General features: G+C 26.2%; 3 protein-coding genes and 1 long non-coding RNA gene across 12 annotated transcripts; 2 read left to right on the forward strand and 2 right to left on the reverse strand.

The window, feature by feature from the left end:
• Positions 1 to 13: 13 nt before the first annotated feature.
• On the reverse strand, positions 14 to 1,978 carry LOC123268877. 2 transcript variants are annotated; one of them, XR_006510324.1, is made up of 4 exons: positions 1,801 to 1,978; positions 1,479 to 1,589; positions 738 to 1,412; positions 14 to 652 (listed from the first exon to the last, which is right to left on the reverse strand). It is a non-coding gene; the product is annotated as an uncharacterized LOC123268877 (long non-coding RNA). The 2 variants fall into 2 exon arrangements; XR_006510323.1 differs by having other exon boundaries at positions 14 to 1,412; positions 1,801 to 1,971.
• Positions 1,979 to 2,724: 746 nt separating this feature from the next.
• LOC123268876 (SH3 domain-binding protein 5-like) lies at positions 2,725 to 7,708 on the forward strand. Of its 2 annotated transcripts, XM_044734303.1 has the most exons (11): positions 2,725 to 2,958; positions 3,090 to 3,152; positions 3,636 to 3,764; positions 3,982 to 4,116; positions 4,198 to 4,355; positions 4,629 to 4,694; positions 4,965 to 5,115; positions 5,253 to 5,432; positions 5,507 to 6,218; positions 6,287 to 6,566; positions 6,660 to 7,708. In XM_044734303.1, exons 1-11 carry the CDS (start codon positions 2,884 to 2,886, stop codon positions 6,787 to 6,789), a joined length of 2,079 nt encoding a protein of 692 aa, XP_044590238.1. In that variant the 5' UTR covers positions 2,725 to 2,883; the 3' UTR covers positions 6,790 to 7,708. The 2 variants fall into 2 exon arrangements, with proteins under 2 accessions (XP_044590238.1, XP_044590239.1); XM_044734304.1 differs by lacking the exon at positions 4,629 to 4,694.
• A 2,448-nt stretch (positions 7,709 to 10,156) lies between these two features.
• Positions 10,157 to 12,972, reverse strand: LOC123268621. Of its 6 annotated transcripts, none has more exons than XM_044733851.1 (6): positions 12,639 to 12,972; positions 11,303 to 11,480; positions 11,093 to 11,224; positions 10,833 to 11,014; positions 10,494 to 10,768; positions 10,157 to 10,398 (listed from the first exon to the last, which is right to left on the reverse strand). In XM_044733851.1, exons 2-6 carry the CDS (start codon positions 11,322 to 11,324, stop codon positions 10,224 to 10,226), a joined length of 786 nt encoding a protein of 261 aa, XP_044589786.1. In that variant the 5' UTR covers positions 11,325 to 11,480; positions 12,639 to 12,972; the 3' UTR covers positions 10,157 to 10,223. The 6 variants fall into 6 exon arrangements, with proteins under 6 accessions (XP_044589786.1, XP_044589787.1, XP_044589790.1 ...); XM_044733852.1 differs by having other exon boundaries at positions 11,303 to 11,492; positions 12,639 to 12,696; XM_044733855.1 differs by lacking the exon at positions 12,639 to 12,972 and having other exon boundaries at positions 11,369 to 11,590.
• Positions 12,973 to 14,300: 1,328 nt separating this feature from the next.
• Positions 14,301 to 17,034, forward strand: LOC123268373 (SET and MYND domain-containing protein 4-like). Of its 2 annotated transcripts, none has more exons than XM_044733379.1 (5): positions 14,301 to 15,646; positions 15,742 to 16,019; positions 16,223 to 16,384; positions 16,451 to 16,597; positions 16,677 to 17,034. In XM_044733379.1, the coding sequence occupies exons 1-5, from the start codon at positions 14,560 to 14,562 to the stop codon at positions 16,935 to 16,937; spliced, it is 1,935 nt and encodes a 644-aa protein (XP_044589314.1). In that variant the 5' UTR covers positions 14,301 to 14,559; the 3' UTR covers positions 16,938 to 17,034. The 2 variants fall into 2 exon arrangements, with proteins under 2 accessions (XP_044589314.1, XP_044589315.1); XM_044733380.1 differs by having other exon boundaries at positions 16,684 to 16,721.
• The last annotated feature ends 348 nt before the right edge of the window (positions 17,035 to 17,382 follow it).

Raw genomic sequence — 17,382 nt, forward strand, 5'->3', positions numbered from 1 at the left:
GGTTTTCTTAAGATTACTCGAAAAAAAATTTACAAACTCAGATCCGAAAACTACACACTCAGAACTACAATTTGCTTTTTTTTTATTTGCTGTACGATCATTTTTCTAGAAGTTACAGCCTGTTGAAAATCCCCTAAAAATTTGGATTTTTTTCTTGCTCCCTTAATTTTTGTGAGAAGTGTATTTATTTAATAGTACCAAATATACTATTTAGTAAGCAATTTTTTGTAAAACGCTCGCTGATTACTCAACTTTGATAGATTTCTTTTCTTCTTTCTTCAATGAATTACTTTTGCAGATTTTTTAAACATTGTTTAAGTTAAATGCGGCTTTCATGTTATCTAAATTAGAAAAGAATATTTTTATGAATAGTTTTCAAAATAAAGCTTGATACATGATCATTAAAAGTGTCTTGTACAGTAAATTTCTAAAAAATAACGTTAATTTCTATAGGTATATGCATACATCAATTAAAAAAAAAAAATTAAGAAGTCAAAAAAAATAAAGAAGTTGATGTCATTGTAGAACTTGAAAGAATTGGCGGCGTATCTAAATAAGAACAGGATTTTTTGTTACATTAAAATCTAATTAACTGCTAAAATTTTATCCATTTGTAAGATGAGATGACATTTTTATAGTTAATAGTTCTGATCTGAAATTCATTTGCATTAATGTGATCTGTTATTTAAATTAAAATTAATTCTTTAATATTTATCATTCCATTATTGATAAATTACCCATAATTTAAAGAAAAAAGTGATAGAAAAGTCGATTTTCCAACTCCTTGAGCTCCTAAGATTCCAACATGTCTAGATGCATCTAGAAAATCTTGTTGATAAACCTTTCAGGACATGGGCTATGAGATTTTTTTCTCACGCTACAACATTTAAGATAATGAATGTCGCTGCAGTGCAAGTGAGACACTGAAAAACACCCAAGTCCTGACGAGTAAATTATTCTTCTAATACATTTTCATAAAGTTGCATGTTTTGATCCATTAATTTCGTACTACTTGTCATATCTTGGCGTAATGTCATTAGCAATCCAGCTTAATGTCATTAGAAATCGAGCAAAAAAAAATAAATAATTTAACGTAGATCATTCGGTTTACTTAATGAAGCCAATATTTATTCATAGTTGGCTCCATTATGTTGACTTGAAGATACAACTCTACTCTCGCCTTCTTAGGTTTTGAATATAAAAATTGGACCATCAGCATTTTGCAATAACTGGCCACTCGAATGTTGAGATTAGGAAGTTGATGATTTAACAGTTTTTATTTTTGCACATATTTTTGACCAATTTTTCCAGCTCGACCACCTGAATCTCGACGTTTTTTGGTGGATCTAGGACTGTTGCGATGGTTTCCGAGATCTCCTATTAGTGCTCCTTTAATTGCGACGATTTCCAATCTTTAGATTAATTTTTTCATTAGTTGATAAAATTACTACATATAAAAAATATAATATTATACTTACCAATAAAATCTTTTGTAATCCTGCCTTACATAAATCTACTACTTAATTCCTTCATCAAAAAAAAAAATCAGCACAAGCATGCTTCAAAGTCCTCCAAGCTGATAACTCATCCTGCAAACATCCATTATAAATTTGATGCTTGAAATAAATTAATAATTAGTTCGTGAATTTTTTTTTTTAATTAATTGTAATTTTCTTCATAAGAAACTTATTAGCAATTTTTCGAATCTATGTTATGAAATCGAAAAAAACATCACAAAAAAAAACGACGAACTGCAAATTATAAAAAATTTTTGATCGAATACAGTCGAATATTATTTACTTAATTAAAGATATTCTTCTAAGAAGGCTCTAGCAAATTTTTTCTTAAATCAATCATTAAAAAAGAAAATCTTGACACCAAATAAGTTCAAATGTAGATTTAACCTCAAAAAAATAAAATAAATATAAATAAAATTTAAACCGAAAGTTCTACAATGAGCTGCAAGGTTACAGTCCGTACTATACGGCGGTTTTGTTTAGTATATACTCATGTGAACGATGGCTCGTCAAGTGTGATTCTTATGAAGCGGCTCTTATGATATGACGTCATCATAGTCTTATGGTGGCTATTCAAATGGTAATTAGTAATTTCAATTAATTACACATAAATAAAAGCTATTGTCGAATAAAATTGACTAATGTCAAAAGAACTAATCGGGAGCAATATTGGGTTAATAAAATATAAAAAAAAAATAATAATTTGCTGAGATATAGGGAAAACCATTTTTGTAATTTTGATTGCAAATATTTAATTAAATAATTATCTAATCACTGGAGCAATTATGGATTCTGAAAGAGCATTTAAGGAGCAATTTTTTGATATTTACAATGATATATTTTATTGAATTTCCACGCTAACTTAATTGCGGTCTAAAATTCTTAAAAATTAAAATTTTTTCCAACAATTTTAATTTCTTCAAAATATTTATTCTTGATAATTCTCCGTTAATTTTTCCATAATCCAAAATTTTTTTTGCGATTAAATAATTTTATTGTTTATTTTATTTATTTATTTTTTTTTTCAAAAAATTTTTTTGTGATAACTTTTTTGAAAACCAAAAATAAATTTGTATTTCTTCTTTATTATATTTTCCTAATCAATTATTAGCTGAAGAAAACCCCAAGTTTTAACTCAATTAATTTATAGATCAAAAAAATTATCAGTAAGAGGAAGAGAAAGAGAGAGAGAAAAGACGAAAGAGAGCGAGAATGCATATTCCAACATGGCCACCTGACGTCTAAACTCAATGATACAGGTGGCTATGAATATATTGTAAATAATACTAGTTCAATAAATATAATTTGAATTAATACAACTACAAATAATAAAAATTGAATAAATAAAAATCACAGTAAATGAATTATGAGTGAACATAATCCGACAGAAAGTGCCAACGACGATGACAAAGTTGATGATGCAGTAGATCCCCGAGTGCAAGTAATAAAAAAACCATTATTTTACGAATATTGGATAATGTCATTTATTTAAATTATTTTATTGATTACAATCTGTATGACAAAATTTTGAATATACTTGTATCGATTATAATAAATATTTTTTTATTTCAGATTGAACTTGAAAGATTAAATACTGCTACTGATAACATTAATAAACTCGAGGTTGATTTAGATGTAAGTATTTTTTAATTATTCAAACGACAGTATTGAATTAGTATTAGTTTTGTATTAAATTTATCTTTCAATTACTTGAGTTTTTATGATACTGAAATCAGTAAACACTGACAACTTTTAGGATTCGTTTAACAAACATACAAAAATTTTTTTTTGTAATTTCACATTTCAATATTAAAAAAAAAGTGAAAGTAATTTTTTCAAAAACATTTTTTTATGATAATTTGTTTTTTTTTTTTTTCAAAACATTATGTATTTAAAAGAGCAGCCTAGATTACTTTTTATTCCTATTAAATATTAATGATACCGATAGTATGATATGTTTTGTGTTATTTTCTTAATAATGAAAGCCGGTATAAAAAATTATAACAAAAATTGTTGAACGTCTGTTAATTTCCGCATCATAAATATTAACTTTAAAATTTTCTAAACTGATTATCCATTTTCATTTCATAAAAATATAATTTCTCTTTATGTTTACAGGAAGCAAGAGCAACATTTAGAGAATTATTATGTGAATCAACAATGACAATTGATACTTTAGCTAAAAAGCTTGGTACCTGTATTGAGAAATCACGACCTTACTATGACGCTCGATTTAAAGCTAAAGAAGTCAGTTTGAATAAATGATTTTTAATAGACAATTCATTATCTATTACAATTTGAATTTCAATTTGCACTGATTTTGAATTAATCATGAACAAAGCAACATTACTCTTTTACATATATTAATTTCTAATGATTAATTGGCATTCAATAATATTTAATTAATAAGCTTCAATAATTCATTGTTAGATTAAATAATTATTAAATGATTTTATTTCTTTAGGCACTTCGAGATGCACAAAAAGCAGCTATCAGATTTGAAAGAGCTAATGGGCAGCATGCGGCTGCTAAAGAAATGGTTTATCTAGCAGAGGAAGGCCTTAGGATGGAAGGAAGATGTTTTGATCATGCTTGGCAGGTAAATAATCATAATCTCATTAACAATGGTTAATTAAAAAACATTAATTACTATTTAATTTCATATTAATTATTTTTTTAGGAAATGTTAAATCACGCAACTGAAAGAGTTAATGAATCTGAACACGAACGAGCTATTTCCGAGTCTGAACATCGACATATGACTGCACTTTATCATAACGCGGAACACACAGTCCAACGACTACAATCAGATTTAAAAAGATCCATTACTAAATCAAGGTTAGTTAATTCAATAAAATCATAAATTTTTTAATATTATTTATTTTAAATGTTTTTTGAATGCTTGCATGTGGATTTGAAAATTATCAATTTTTTATTCTCTTTTTAAAATGAAAAACAAATATTGTGCGTTTTAGATTTGATGATTTATAATCAGTAACTTTTATATAATTTATTATAAAAATCAATGCTGTATTATTTTTTTATGTTTTGTAGAGTATATTTTATTTATTTCTTTGTTTTTTTTTTTCGTTTTTATATTCATCTTGACAGTTTGGGTGCACGACGCAGCTTGCTTCTCATAAATAGTATCGCCTACCGACACAACTTGCTATTATTGTAAGTAGAATAGTAAGTTATATTAAAATATGACGGAAAAAGTATAATTTTCAGCCTATCATTTTCACCTTTTTTTAGTGTTATTTTTTTTTTTTTTTTTTTTTCACGTTGATATATTTTTACCGCATGTTTATATTCATTATATCCTCACTAAATTAAATTAGTACTACTTAATTTTTGAGTTATAATTTAAACAATGAATTTCAGTAGATTTTCCAATGAATAGTAAGATTAATCGATATTTTGACTACTTCATTTTTAAATTTCTAGACCGTACTATGAAATGAAAGCCCAGTTTCATCAAGCATTAGAAAAACAAAAATTGCGTGTGAGTGAATTAGAACGATCAGTCGGAGAAGCAAAGATGACATATGCCGAAGCGTTACGTAATCTTGAAAAAATAAGCGATGAAATTCATCGAGTAAGTATTAAAGATTTATTATAATCCATCAAGTATCATTAAGATCTCTCATAACATTTTTTAAAGTTATAATTTGTATTGCATATTTATTCACAAATTCATTACAGTATTAATTAAAATTTTTTTTTAATTAACAGACAAGACAATACGATAGTGGAGATCCGAAAGAAAATAATCTAAAAAATAATAATAAAAAAAATTCAGAATCTTCTACAGAATCAAGCATAACAGGATCTCCAGATAGTACAGATTATACGAGCGATGAATATTTACGTCTTCCTGATAAAATAAGTCCAACATCTTCAATTTCTACTAAAGTAATAGTCATTTTAATTTAATTTTTATTTGATATCAAGTCATTTAAAATTAAAATAAAACATTTTCATTCAAGGTTCAAAACACGACAGAGTACTTAGGATTAAATAATGTAAATGTTTCATCAACGGAACCAAGAAAATACATAAAACGTAAAAGGCCTCAAAGCATAGCATCATTATCAACAATAAAAAACACTCAATTACCACAAAAAACCAGTGTATCAACTCCACGTTTATCAGAAGTTATAACAACGCTATCGCCATCAGCAGCAGCATCATCGTCATCTTCATCATCGTCTAATTTAGCACAAATTGGTTCCAATCAATTAAAACGGTCAAAGTCATCATCAAATAAATTGAACCATGATATTAAAAATCCAAATCATCAGCAAAATAATAAAAATATTGATCATACAGAAAATAATGAGAAATGGACAGAAATAAGCTTAAATAACTCACCGGATGATATTTATTATAATAATGAGATGTATTCAGATGAAGATGATCAAATTCCATACAAACCGTTACCTAGTGAATTAAGTCCAGAATCAATGATAGTTACTAGTGGTTCTAGTGACACTAAAGATGCTCGTAATAAAAAATGTTTAAGTCATCAACAATCATTACCAGCAACGGTACAAAACAATGAAATGACTATTGGAGAGCATAAAAAATCAGAAATAACTCGAAGTCCGTCAACTAAATCTAGAGGAAAATTAGATAGCAGCTTAACTAATTGGATTACCAAAAATTCTGCTGTTTATGGAGAAAGTTCTTGCACGTCAGGTAAAATTTTAATTAAAATTTTAACCGTATTAAATATAATTTTTTAATATTTCAAATTTTATTTTTAGGTAATTCCGCAAGGAGACAATCGTTGGATATGTTGTGGAATACTGGTACTGGTGAACGGATGAAAGAGTTATTAAATCATGGAATGATGATGCTTAATATATCAAGCTTAACTGAAAGACGATCGAGTGAACCAAAATTAATTGATAATGATGATAAATTGGTACAAAAACATGATAGTAAGATTGCTGTCTTAAAAGGCAAAGTTCCTAGTCCATTGGAAAAAACTATGAATTATTTAAATCCCGATGAAGAAACATCGGATAGTGAAAGTTTAGCTAGGTAATTTTTTTTTTTATAATGATTCTTATTAAATTAAGATTAGTATTATTATAATTATCAGAGTAATTTCTTCATTTTTTTTTATTTTTTTAGTGTGGAAATGTTATCAGAAGATCAAATTTCGTCACTAATGATGGAACCTGATATAAATCAAGTATGTCAAGAAGTATTGGGTACGCCCTTAGTTGAAGTTTGTCCTCTCTTACAACAATTACAGCAATAACAAGAGCAAACGAAGTATTTTACTATAAAAAACCGTATTCTATCATTCTATCAAAATTAAGTATAACGCGTTGATATTTTTATTGTTATTATTATTATTTACTTATGATTTGTATACTTAATTTTCATTGAATTTTCTTTATTATTTTAACATTTTTTCATATATAGTTGAAAACTATTTAAAGTTTATTTTTTTTATTTATCTTGCCAGAAAACTTCTGCCGGTCAGGGATTAACTTAATGAAACTTTTTTCTCTAAGGAAGCCAACTATTTATCTACAGATTTGAAACCAAGCAATATTATTAAATTTTAAGTTATTTATTTATTTATTTGAACAAAAAAAAATATAATTGCTTTTAGAATTTAAAATATTCTACCGTCATTATTACATATGTATATAGGATAGGAAAAGAATTATTCAAATAATTAACTTAATAATCGATAGAAAAAATAAATTCTAATTTAAACAAACAAAAAATTGCAATGAACATTATTTTAATTAACAAAAAGTCGTTAAATTTGTGATTCGTAACTTAGAGTACCTTATAAACATACTATTAAAAAATATTATTTATTATAAATTATGACGTTATTTTAAGTAATTTAAAATATAGAGAAAATGCTAATAATATTCAATTAATATTATAAATTATTATGAATAACTGATAAAAATTTGAATGTAGCATAATTTTAGAGAAGTAGAAAATCAGAAATAATAAATTATCACTATAGTTCAATTATATTTAAAAATAATTTATAATCATATTGAATATGTTAAATTGAAATAAGCGAATCGATATCGTTTATTAGTTCTATGAAAATCGTATTCAGTGCTCATTTAATGCACCTCATCATGAGTAATTGATACTTGTATTATATTGTATGATATATGATTGTAATTAAATGTATATAAGCAGTATATTTATCAATTTATCGCAAAAAAAGTTTTTTTTCTTTCTTTTAAATATTTTATTTATTTATCAAACGGGTGATCTTCTTGCAGCGTAATTTTAAGATAATTTTTTATTACAAAACAAAATGTCAATAATTTATTATTATTTTTCAATATGCCAATTTACTTTGAGTTTTTATGAAAATAAATTTTATGCGTCATAAAATATAAGTCATTTTTTTTACATTTCGTATAAATATTTTGATTTAAGTAATAAATTGAGTTTTGAGCATTATTGTGAATTTTTTTTTAGTAATTCAAGAGTGTGAATGTATTTTAAAATCACATCATTTAGCTCCTAAATGCTGTAAGAATCGAGAAGAAAATAAGTTCTCAAGTCTTACAAATTTTGAATGGATAATTACCAAATTTAATAGATTATGATTAACATCAAGTGAATACTTATTTTTTTTTTAATTGATGAGGAAGATCAGATACAGCGTGTAAGACTTATTTGCAGGATCTCTTTGTTTGCTTTCCAAAATTTGCTATACACCTGAAGTTATTTTGAGCGACTGCATATCTTCATGACAACCTAAAAACGTTTTACTACCTTCAGAAGAAGATCTGTGAAATCTCACCTACCTTATTGCAGTACCAAATTCAAAGAAGTGGGTAATCTGTTGATTTATTGAAGTCATCAAGGATCCTACGTGTCTTGTCAATTCATGTGATATGATCATTTTAGCACCTAGTAGACATTTAACACCAATCCAATTACCTACCATGAGAAGTTGGAATTGCTTTCTTAAATTAAGGTTGTCTTAAACTTCAGGCTACTGAAGTTTTGATTTAAAATTTTTGAGACATCTACATAAAATATGAGAATTACTCCATTAAGTTATTCTTAAATTGTTTACAGAATGGTATTAACGTAAACACTTTTGTACAAATTTTTACAGGCTCAAAGAAGAGTACTTAAGTTTATACTTATTAAAATAAACTTATTAAAAATTTCCATTAATTTTTTTTTCTTAATTTTTTTAATAAAAATAAATTTATCTATAAATTAATTTATTTAATGTTTATTTTTAGTTTGGAATTCTTGACTTACAAATTAAATTATCAATTACGATAATACTGAAAATAATAGAAAAAAGAACTTTATCTTCTTATACACTAATTCTAATCATGTATTATCAGGTAAAATTATATACTTATAAAAATGTTTTATTTACTTATATTCATTTACAAATTTTTCAACACCAATAAATTTCTGTAAATTTAAGAATAATTTAATTAATTAACGGTCATTGTGACTGATAAGTGTAAATCATATTCACAGTAGCCGAACAGATTTGGGTTCGAAGTTCAAATCGCCGCGAGCCCTGATTGTTTTTAGCGATCCCTGGGTTTCGGCCCGTATATAATATAACCACAGGTACGACAACAACTTCAATGGAAGTTAGTGTTAAAAAAACGGCAGCAGACAGCAGTATTTTCAGCGCCTCTTTCCCTTAATGGCAGAAAAATTAAAAGGAAGAAAAAGGTCCCCGATATTTTTCAATGGCCGAAAAGTAAAAAGAAGCAAAACATCTTAGACGTTTACTTAAAAGGATATTAATATAAAAACGTACTAGTCAAAAATTAAGTGAAAAAATGTGAGTTGTAAACATATATTGATAAAGGCAGATACGAAAATTATTAAGCAGAAATTATAAAACTATTAAATGCAAATTATTAAACTAATTATAACCACGCGTATCATATTTGAAATACGTTTGTGGAATCAACTTTTTGAGACTTTATATAGATTCAACAGATAATTTAATTGAATGCAAACTATGATTTGAAGAACATAACTCACATCAGTTATAGATCTTTCGCTATGAATTTGTTGACTAATATTTATAGCGAAAAAAAAAAATAAATCAGCTATTAATGCACACTTATCACCTCACCATTTACAACTCTGTAATAACGATTATCTAAAGAACTGTTGGAAATAACTTAGAAGTTAATGAAAAATGCTATCTTATACATATTTTGATGACAATAAGTATACTGACATAAATTTATTTACTCATATCATCAAATTATCATGCCATAAACTTATTTTAAACATTAATGATTAATGAAAATATAACAATTTATAGTTTCATTCAATAAATAGTTGTGTGAAGATAAAAAACTTAAAATTTATAAATTTTACAATTTTTATTTAGAAATTTTTCAACACTAAATAAATTTCTGTATAATAAATTATAATTTAAGTATTTCACATTTTAAATTTAATTATAATAATATTAAAATTATATTTACATTGAATTATAATTTAAATATTATATATTTTGTATATAAATAATAATGAATAATTTTTTAATTTTTAACTAGAAAACTTGTATCAGTTTTAAATGATGATCTTTGGTTTACAAATTATAATAAACTAATAAAATTCTTAAAACAATGGAATTATTAATATAAAAAGTAACTGAATGAAAAAATAAATATTAATCAATTTAAATTATTTTAATAATCAATTTTAAGTCGATTTTTTGGATCTTGGTGCTTTAGTTATCCTTGGATTACGAAAAATATTCTCCGGAATATCTGATGTATCAGTAGTTGATCCTCGATACGCTGACGTTATTATGCTATGTCCTGAATCTGGAGTAGTATTGTATCCAGGATAAAGATATTTTGAGTCATTGTGATCTCTAGTGAGATTATTTGATACATAACAAATAATTTAATAATTAGCAAAAAATAACGTAATAAAAATAAATTGAATAAATGGTTTAAATTAACTAACCGATGGTTACGGTGACGTGGCATGGGTTGTTGAGGTAAATTACGTGTAGATATTGTAGCAGAACTAGAATTGATTTGATGCTGATATGAATTATCAACATTTGAAAAATTAAAAACTTGTGCGTTGTTAGCCGAAGTACTTTGGTGAGAAGCATACATTTCCCTTGCTTTCAAATTATCATATTTTTCTTGCAATATTTGTAGTTCTTTCTTCTCTCGTTCAACACGTTTGCGATTTTCCCAATAACCTTTTTTCAATAATTCGAATTTTGTATACTGTAATATAGGTATTGTTGTTTTAAATTATACCCAGATTATAAAAATAATAAATATAAATTACCGATTTTTCAAAGCTCTTGTTTGTAATCGCACATTGCTCGCTCTGCAATTTCGAAAGCGATTCCAATTGTTCATTAAGTTGAGATAAAGGAACAAACAAATTGGAAATAGATGGTGGTAAAGGTGCCACTAATGGCATTGATTGGATCCCAGTGGTATTACAGGTTGGACAATGGTTTCCGACTGCAAAGTAAACATTTATTGGCGTCCAAAATTTGATATTTTTTCATCAATGTTTAAAATTTTTTTTTTACAACTCACCTCTAGCGATGCATTTATGACAATAAATATGTCCACACTGAGTAAATGAGAATGTTGGACCACTACCATCCATCGGGAGTACACATTTGTTACAAAAAAATTCCGGAGATTCCATATCTTCAATTTTATAACCTTCAATCGTATTTATAAACAAAAAAGCACTTTAAAATAATTTACAAACGTATGGATATAATTATTAAATATACTTACAATAAAGAACAATTGTATTCATCAATTTTACTTGAATACGTATAAATAAATAAATTTATTGTGTACCTTCATTATTGATGATCAGCTACAAGACAATAATCGAAACACCTGTATGTCCTAGATACAAATTTCAAACCAAGGACAGTGATTGTAGTACAAAAATTCGGTTGATCTCTACCTAATGAAGTTGCTTAGATTAAAAAATGCGGGATCCTTATTGGTTGTTAAGAGTGCGGATCCATTATTGGTTAAAATTGAGTCGTGCGATTTTAATTTATAGTTCATGAGAAATATAAAAATTATGCAGTATAAATAAGAAAAATTATAAAGGATGAAAAAAACTTCATTAGAAAAAAACTTAAAAAACTGTAAATGCAATTTTTAAAAAATATTTTTTAGTTCTATTTTAATTGACAAAATCAAAAAATTAAAAACGTCGGCTACTTTTAGTATTATCAAAAAAAATCATGAAAATAAATTTAGAAGATATTTAATAATTTTGAGAATTTCCCGGAAAGTCCCGTCCCGGAACTTCTCCGGAACTCTTTAGAAACACACAGTAAAAAAATTTTCGTAAAATTTAACATAAAATTTTGTGTAGATGATTTTTTTACACAAAATTTATGTTAATTCTACACATACTGTTTATATTGATGAAATCAACATAATTCTGTGTTAAAAGTAACACAAAAATATGTTAAAACTTTCATTGGCTGATTCTCGGATTTCTACACACTTAAATGTTATCCATAACACAAATAAAGTGTTGATTGTAACTTTTTCTTTGTTACTCAGATCAGCTGTCAAATATGTGAGTTTTACTAATAATTTAAATATATATATATTTTGTGATTAAAAAAAATACATGAGCAATTGAAAATAATAAATTAAAGGAAAAATGCACATGTAGGAAATTAAAAAAACTGTAAGTTTATTTTCTAATAATTTATTAATTTCAATTATTTATTTTTTTGTCTAATTCAAAAAAATAAATGAAAATTAAGTTAGCCGACATCTGAAAATTTTTACAATTTTTTTTAATGAAAAAATTATTACAAAAAATAAAAAAATTTCACTTGTAGAAAATTTGAAGAATTATTCGTGTAATTTTTTTTAAGTATTTTTTAACTTGTAAATAATTTGTCAAAAAAAATCAACATGTCTGCTAGATTCATAATCATAAAATTTATAATTTTTCTTATTTTATTTATTTCCTCATAATTTAAAATTTATTCTGTCTTCTAAATTCACACTAGAAAGGACATTAACCTTGTAATGAATTTTAAGGTTACAATTCTGTTATCGGATGTTTTAATATAAATTACTCTTTATTTACTTAGTTTTTAATTGCTATACACTACAATTGTATATTTATTAGCTGCATTTAAGTACTTTACGTAATGATACAAATCAAAATCCACCAAATTAAAATGACGTTGAGGCTATCACATTTAAATGTCTATCTTGTGTGGCATACGTGACTATATATGAAGAATTCTTTAACATAAATTTTGTGTTGGTTGGCCAGTAACATTAAAAAAGTGTAGTTTTACTTTGAATTAACACTTGAGTGTGTTAAAAAATGGATGGATTGATCAATACAAACCGTTTGTGTAGAATTAACATAAATTTTATGTAAAAAAAACATCTACACAAAATTTTATGTTAAATTTTACGAAAATTTTTTTACTGTGCAGTATTAAAAAAATTTACTTACAAACTTTTGAGTAACCAAAAATTTGAAATTCTTAAAAGTTTTTAGGAATTTCTCCGGAACTTTTGCGGAACTTTTTCGGAGCTCTTTGGAAACAACATTAAAACATTTTACTCACAAATTTTTGAGTACCCAAAAATTTTAAATTCTTAAAATTTTTAAGGAACTTCTTCAGATCTTTTTCGGAACTTTTGCGGAACTTTTGCGGAACTTTTCCGGAACTCTTTAGAAATAGTATTAAAAAAATTTACTTACAATCTTCCAAGTAACCAAAAATTTGAAATTCTTAAAATTTTTTAGGAACTTCTCCGGAACTTTTGCGGAACTTTTTCGGAACTCTTTGGTAACAACATTAAAAAAGTTTACTTACAAATTTTTGAGTAACCAAAAATTTTAAATTTTTAAAATATTAAGAAACTTTTTCGGAACATTTGAGGGACTTTTCCGAAACTCTTCAGGAACAATATTAAAAAAATTTACTTACAAAATTTTGAGTAACCAAACATTTTAAATTCTTAAAATTTTTTAGAAATTTCTCCGGAACTTTTTTGCAATCTTTTCGGAACTTTTCAGGAATCTTTCCGGAAAAGTTCCGAAGAAGTTACTTAAAAATTTTAAGAATTTTAAATTTTTGGTAACTCAAAAATTTGTAAGTAAACTTTTTTAATGTTGTTTTCAAAGAATTCTGAAAAAGTTCCGCAAAAGTTCCGGAGAAGTTCCTAAAAAATTTTAAGAATTTCAAATTTTTGATTACTTAAAAGTTTGTAAGTAAATTTTTTTAATACTGTTTCTAAAGAGTTCCGGAACTTTTTCAATACTGTTTCTAAGGGGTTTCGGAAAAGATCCGCAAAAGTTCCGGAAAAGTTCCGACGAAGTTCCTTAAAAATTTCAAGAATTTAAAATTTTTAATCTCAAAAGTTTGTAAGTAAATTTTTTAATACTGTTTCTAAAGAGTTCCGCAAAAGTTCCGGATCGTCTCATAATCGGAACTTTTCTGAGGAATGTTTCCGGAACTTTTTTTTTTACACGGGTTTTTTTTAAATAAATTATGGCAAAAAAAATTAGAAAAAAAATTGACATGTAGAAATTTTAAAAAATAAAAAATGCAATTTTTTAAAAGTAATTTTTTTGAACAAATTTGTTTGTTAATAAAAATTAAAAAATTTTCTAGTGACTGCTAACTTTAATGTCATAAAAAAATCACAAGAGTTACTTGTTCTCAATTTGATTTAGCTTTTTTTTATTGAAAAAAAAAAAAAAAAAAAAAATTAAAAATAAAAAAACCTTTGCCATCACTCAATCCTACTGATTAAATTTTACCCTCTTTTTCTCTATCAATGGGTTTGTGTATTCGTTCAACTTATTTCTGTTGGCATGAAATATGAGAAAAAACAAAACAATTCCGAAGAATAACTATAACCATAATATAAATCATATTTCACAGTGTGCGCAGTTAGAGTGCAAGTTTAAGTAATAACGATATCTGGTACTTAATACCGAATCTACAGTGACCGTAAGAGTTTTAATAAATTCTATTATTATAATGGAAGTTTTGCTTAATAATTTATATAAAAAATTGAGAGCTAAAAATCAGTACAAGGAATTTGAACAAGAATATTCACTTTTAAAAACCGACGAAGACAGAGTTAAATTTACAATGAATATTTTTAAAGAAAATGACATCAAGTTTGAAATAAATGGAAAAGAGAAAAATAAATCTGATGCTACTCAATACAACGAAAAAGCTACCAAACTTTACATTTCGCAAAAAAAAAGTGATAAGACAATGGATCTTGATTCAATTATTAAATTATATACAAAGAGTGTAGCATATGCACCGGTTAATTCATACATTTTATCACTGGCGTATGCCAACAGATCATTGGCTTTGTTCAAAGCGAGGCTTTACCGTGACTGTATTGATGATATTGAACATGCTCTACTGGTTGGTTGTCCAGAAAAATTGAAAATTAAACTTGATGCACGGAAAGTTCGCTGTCGTGAGATATTGGACTCACCAAATTCAACCCTAGAGAGAGGAAATTTTCGGGAACTGGAACAAGTTTCAAAGCAGTTAGAAAAAGTCGATCTGAACGCTAAGACTATGAAAACTGTTGCGAAAACTACACAAAATTCTGATGAATCAGTATCAAAAAACAATGAATTCATAAAATTAGATGGCAACAGAAATTTGCCTCAAGTGCCGAACGATAATGAAGAAATTCCGGGTGCATCATCTGCTATCAAACTTGTGTATTCTGAAGAATTTGGAAGACATGTTGTTGCTACGCGAGATATTGAACCTGGCGAAGTTCTGGCAGTCCAACAAGGATATGTCTCTAATTTATTTCCTGAAAATTTTTACAGTCACTGCATTTACTGTATGAAACAAACTTGGTCAGGAATTCCTTGTGACAAGTGTGTCTACGCAATTTATTGTTCAGAAAATTGTCGAAAAGCAGCTTGGATTAATCATCATGATATTGAATGCCAAGTAGTTGGTCCTTTGATTGAGGTAGGTATGGAGAATCTTGGATTGATGAGTTTGAGATTGCTTGTATCAGCCTACAAGGAAACAGAAGATTTCAAAGTATTGAAGAATCAACTTAAAATAATTGATTCGTTAACTGGTAACTATTATATATGTATTTTTTTTTATTTTTTATAAGTATATTATAGTGAAACTAAAATATATATATATTTTTTTTCCTTTCTTTATTTTCAGATCCAAGAACTCGAGGATTTACTGGAAAGATTTTAGATGATAAAAAATATGCTAGTGTTTATACACTGGAAACAAATTCTGAAAATAGACCTAATGATGATCTATTTGAAAGATCTTTCAAGGCTGCTTACATAACGTTTGTACTTGCAAAAAAAACTGAAATTTTTGGTAAAATATTACCAGGTGATCTAGGAAATTTGAGAGACCATCAATGGTTTACTTTTGTTGGTGGATTGATTATGAGACATCAGCAAATTATTCCAAATAATGCTCATATGGTATGTGAATTTTATGTTTACAAATTTTTACATCTGAGTGAATATATAATTTCAATTTAAAAAATAACAAATTTCAGAAAATTTCAACGATTCTTACTATATTTTTGCATCAGTAAAATTTATTTACTCAGAAATTCATTACATATGTTGTTTTAATTCGTTCTCTTCATTGGTTAAATCTCAATATTTCTTTTACTTTACAGAGAAGTGAAGAAAGTTCGAGCCTCTTTCCTCATGAACATGGAAGCGCACTTATGCCTTTTTTTAGCTTATTCAACCATAGTTGTGTTCCTTCAATTTTTTTGGGTGGCTTTGGAAACAAAATTGCTGCGATTTCGACGCGTGTTTTAAAAAAAAATCAACAAGTAAGTTTGCTCAAACTAATTCTACCGTACGTTTTAATTATTAACATAAATTTTTTGTGAATTTAGATTTTTGACAATTACGGGATGCATTACGTTCATGTAGGAGATAAACGTTCAAGACAAACTTATTTACAACGAAGATTTTTTTTTGTTTGCAAATGTGAAGCTTGTACTGATGTTTCTTTTAATGCTTATGGACCTGAATCTTACATGGTAAGGATAGTTAATATTTTATTTGTATGTATATATAATTTTTTATATTAAAATAAAATCACGATTCTTTAAATTACAGTTTAAAGGATTAGGGTCACAAGCAAACGTTCGAATTCACAAGGCACTGAAAAATTTTAATAAATATTTTAAAATGTTCATGTTTGAGAATGATGACATTATTGAAGACAGTGAAGCAGTTATAAACGATTTGAACAATATGTTAAAAGTTTTAGAAGAATATGTTGATCTTTACTGTTGTACTGAAGCAATTAAAATTTTTTCACTTTGGGAAAAAGTCTATAGCCTTCGAGGCAATCGTTGGCAATCAGTTAATGTCTAATTAAGTGATGATCAGAAGAGATAATCAAAAGATTTTTCTAATTTATCTACGAAAATATTGTATTTCACATTGATTTTACCTTTATTTTTTTTAATTACTTTCATTTTCAACTAAAAATACTGAAATTTTTATTTTATACTTCCCTGATTCAGAAATCATAAATCATTTCAAATCAGATTTCTTAATCAGGATTACGAAATCAATAAATTTTTATTAAATCTGAACAGTTTAAGTATTTATTTTAAAATCTAACTAATTTTCAAGCAGATAGAAGTTAATATTAAGCAAAAAATAAGTGCAATGATTTATCGGTAAGATTTTTTGTAATTTAGTCAATAAATTAAATTAAATAATGTCTATTTAATACAACTGAGAATTATTTAACGTTATAAAAATATTGTCATTAGATCTTGCACTGATAATTTTGAGCTTTCCAGTGTCTTGC

Source organism: Cotesia glomerata, linkage group LG7 (assembly GCF_020080835.1).
Source record: "Cotesia glomerata isolate CgM1 linkage group LG7, MPM_Cglom_v2.3, whole genome shotgun sequence".
In the NCBI taxonomy this organism is placed as follows: domain Eukaryota; kingdom Metazoa; phylum Arthropoda; class Insecta; order Hymenoptera; family Braconidae; genus Cotesia; species Cotesia glomerata.

What these genes read in the sequence shown, in the direction of transcription:
- LOC123268373 (XM_044733379.1), top strand. Translation starts at nt 14,560, where the DNA reads ATGGAAGTTTTGCTTAATAATTTATATAAAAAATTGAGAGCTAAAAAT. An exon ending in TTCCAAATAATGCTCATATG is followed by an intron (nt 16,020 to 16,222) that starts GTATGTGAATTT and finishes TTTACTTTACAG; the next exon opens with AGAAGTGAAGAAAGTTCGAG. An exon ending in ATGGACCTGAATCTTACATG is followed by an intron (nt 16,598 to 16,676) that starts GTAAGGATAGTT and finishes TTTAAATTACAG; the next exon opens with TTTAAAGGATTAGGGTCACA.
- LOC123268876 (XM_044734303.1), top strand. Translation starts at nt 2,884, where the DNA reads ATGAGTGAACATAATCCGACAGAAAGTGCCAACGACGATGACAAAGTT. An exon ending in AACTCGAGGTTGATTTAGAT is followed by an intron (nt 3,153 to 3,635) that starts GTAAGTATTTTT and finishes TTATGTTTACAG; the next exon opens with GAAGCAAGAGCAACATTTAG. An exon ending in CTCGATTTAAAGCTAAAGAA is followed by an intron (nt 3,765 to 3,981) that starts GTCAGTTTGAAT and finishes TTATTTCTTTAG; the next exon opens with GCACTTCGAGATGCACAAAA.
- LOC123268621 (XM_044733851.1), bottom strand. Translation starts at nt 11,324, where the DNA reads ATGAATACAATTGTTCTTTATT. An exon ending in TCATAAATGCATCGCTAGAG is followed by an intron (nt 11,015 to 11,092) that starts GTGAGTTGTAAA and finishes TTTACTTTGCAG; the next exon opens with TCGGAAACCATTGTCCAACC. An exon ending in CCACGTCACCGTAACCATCG is followed by an intron (nt 10,399 to 10,493) that starts GTTAGTTAATTT and finishes TAATCTCACTAG; the next exon opens with AGATCACAATGACTCAAAAT.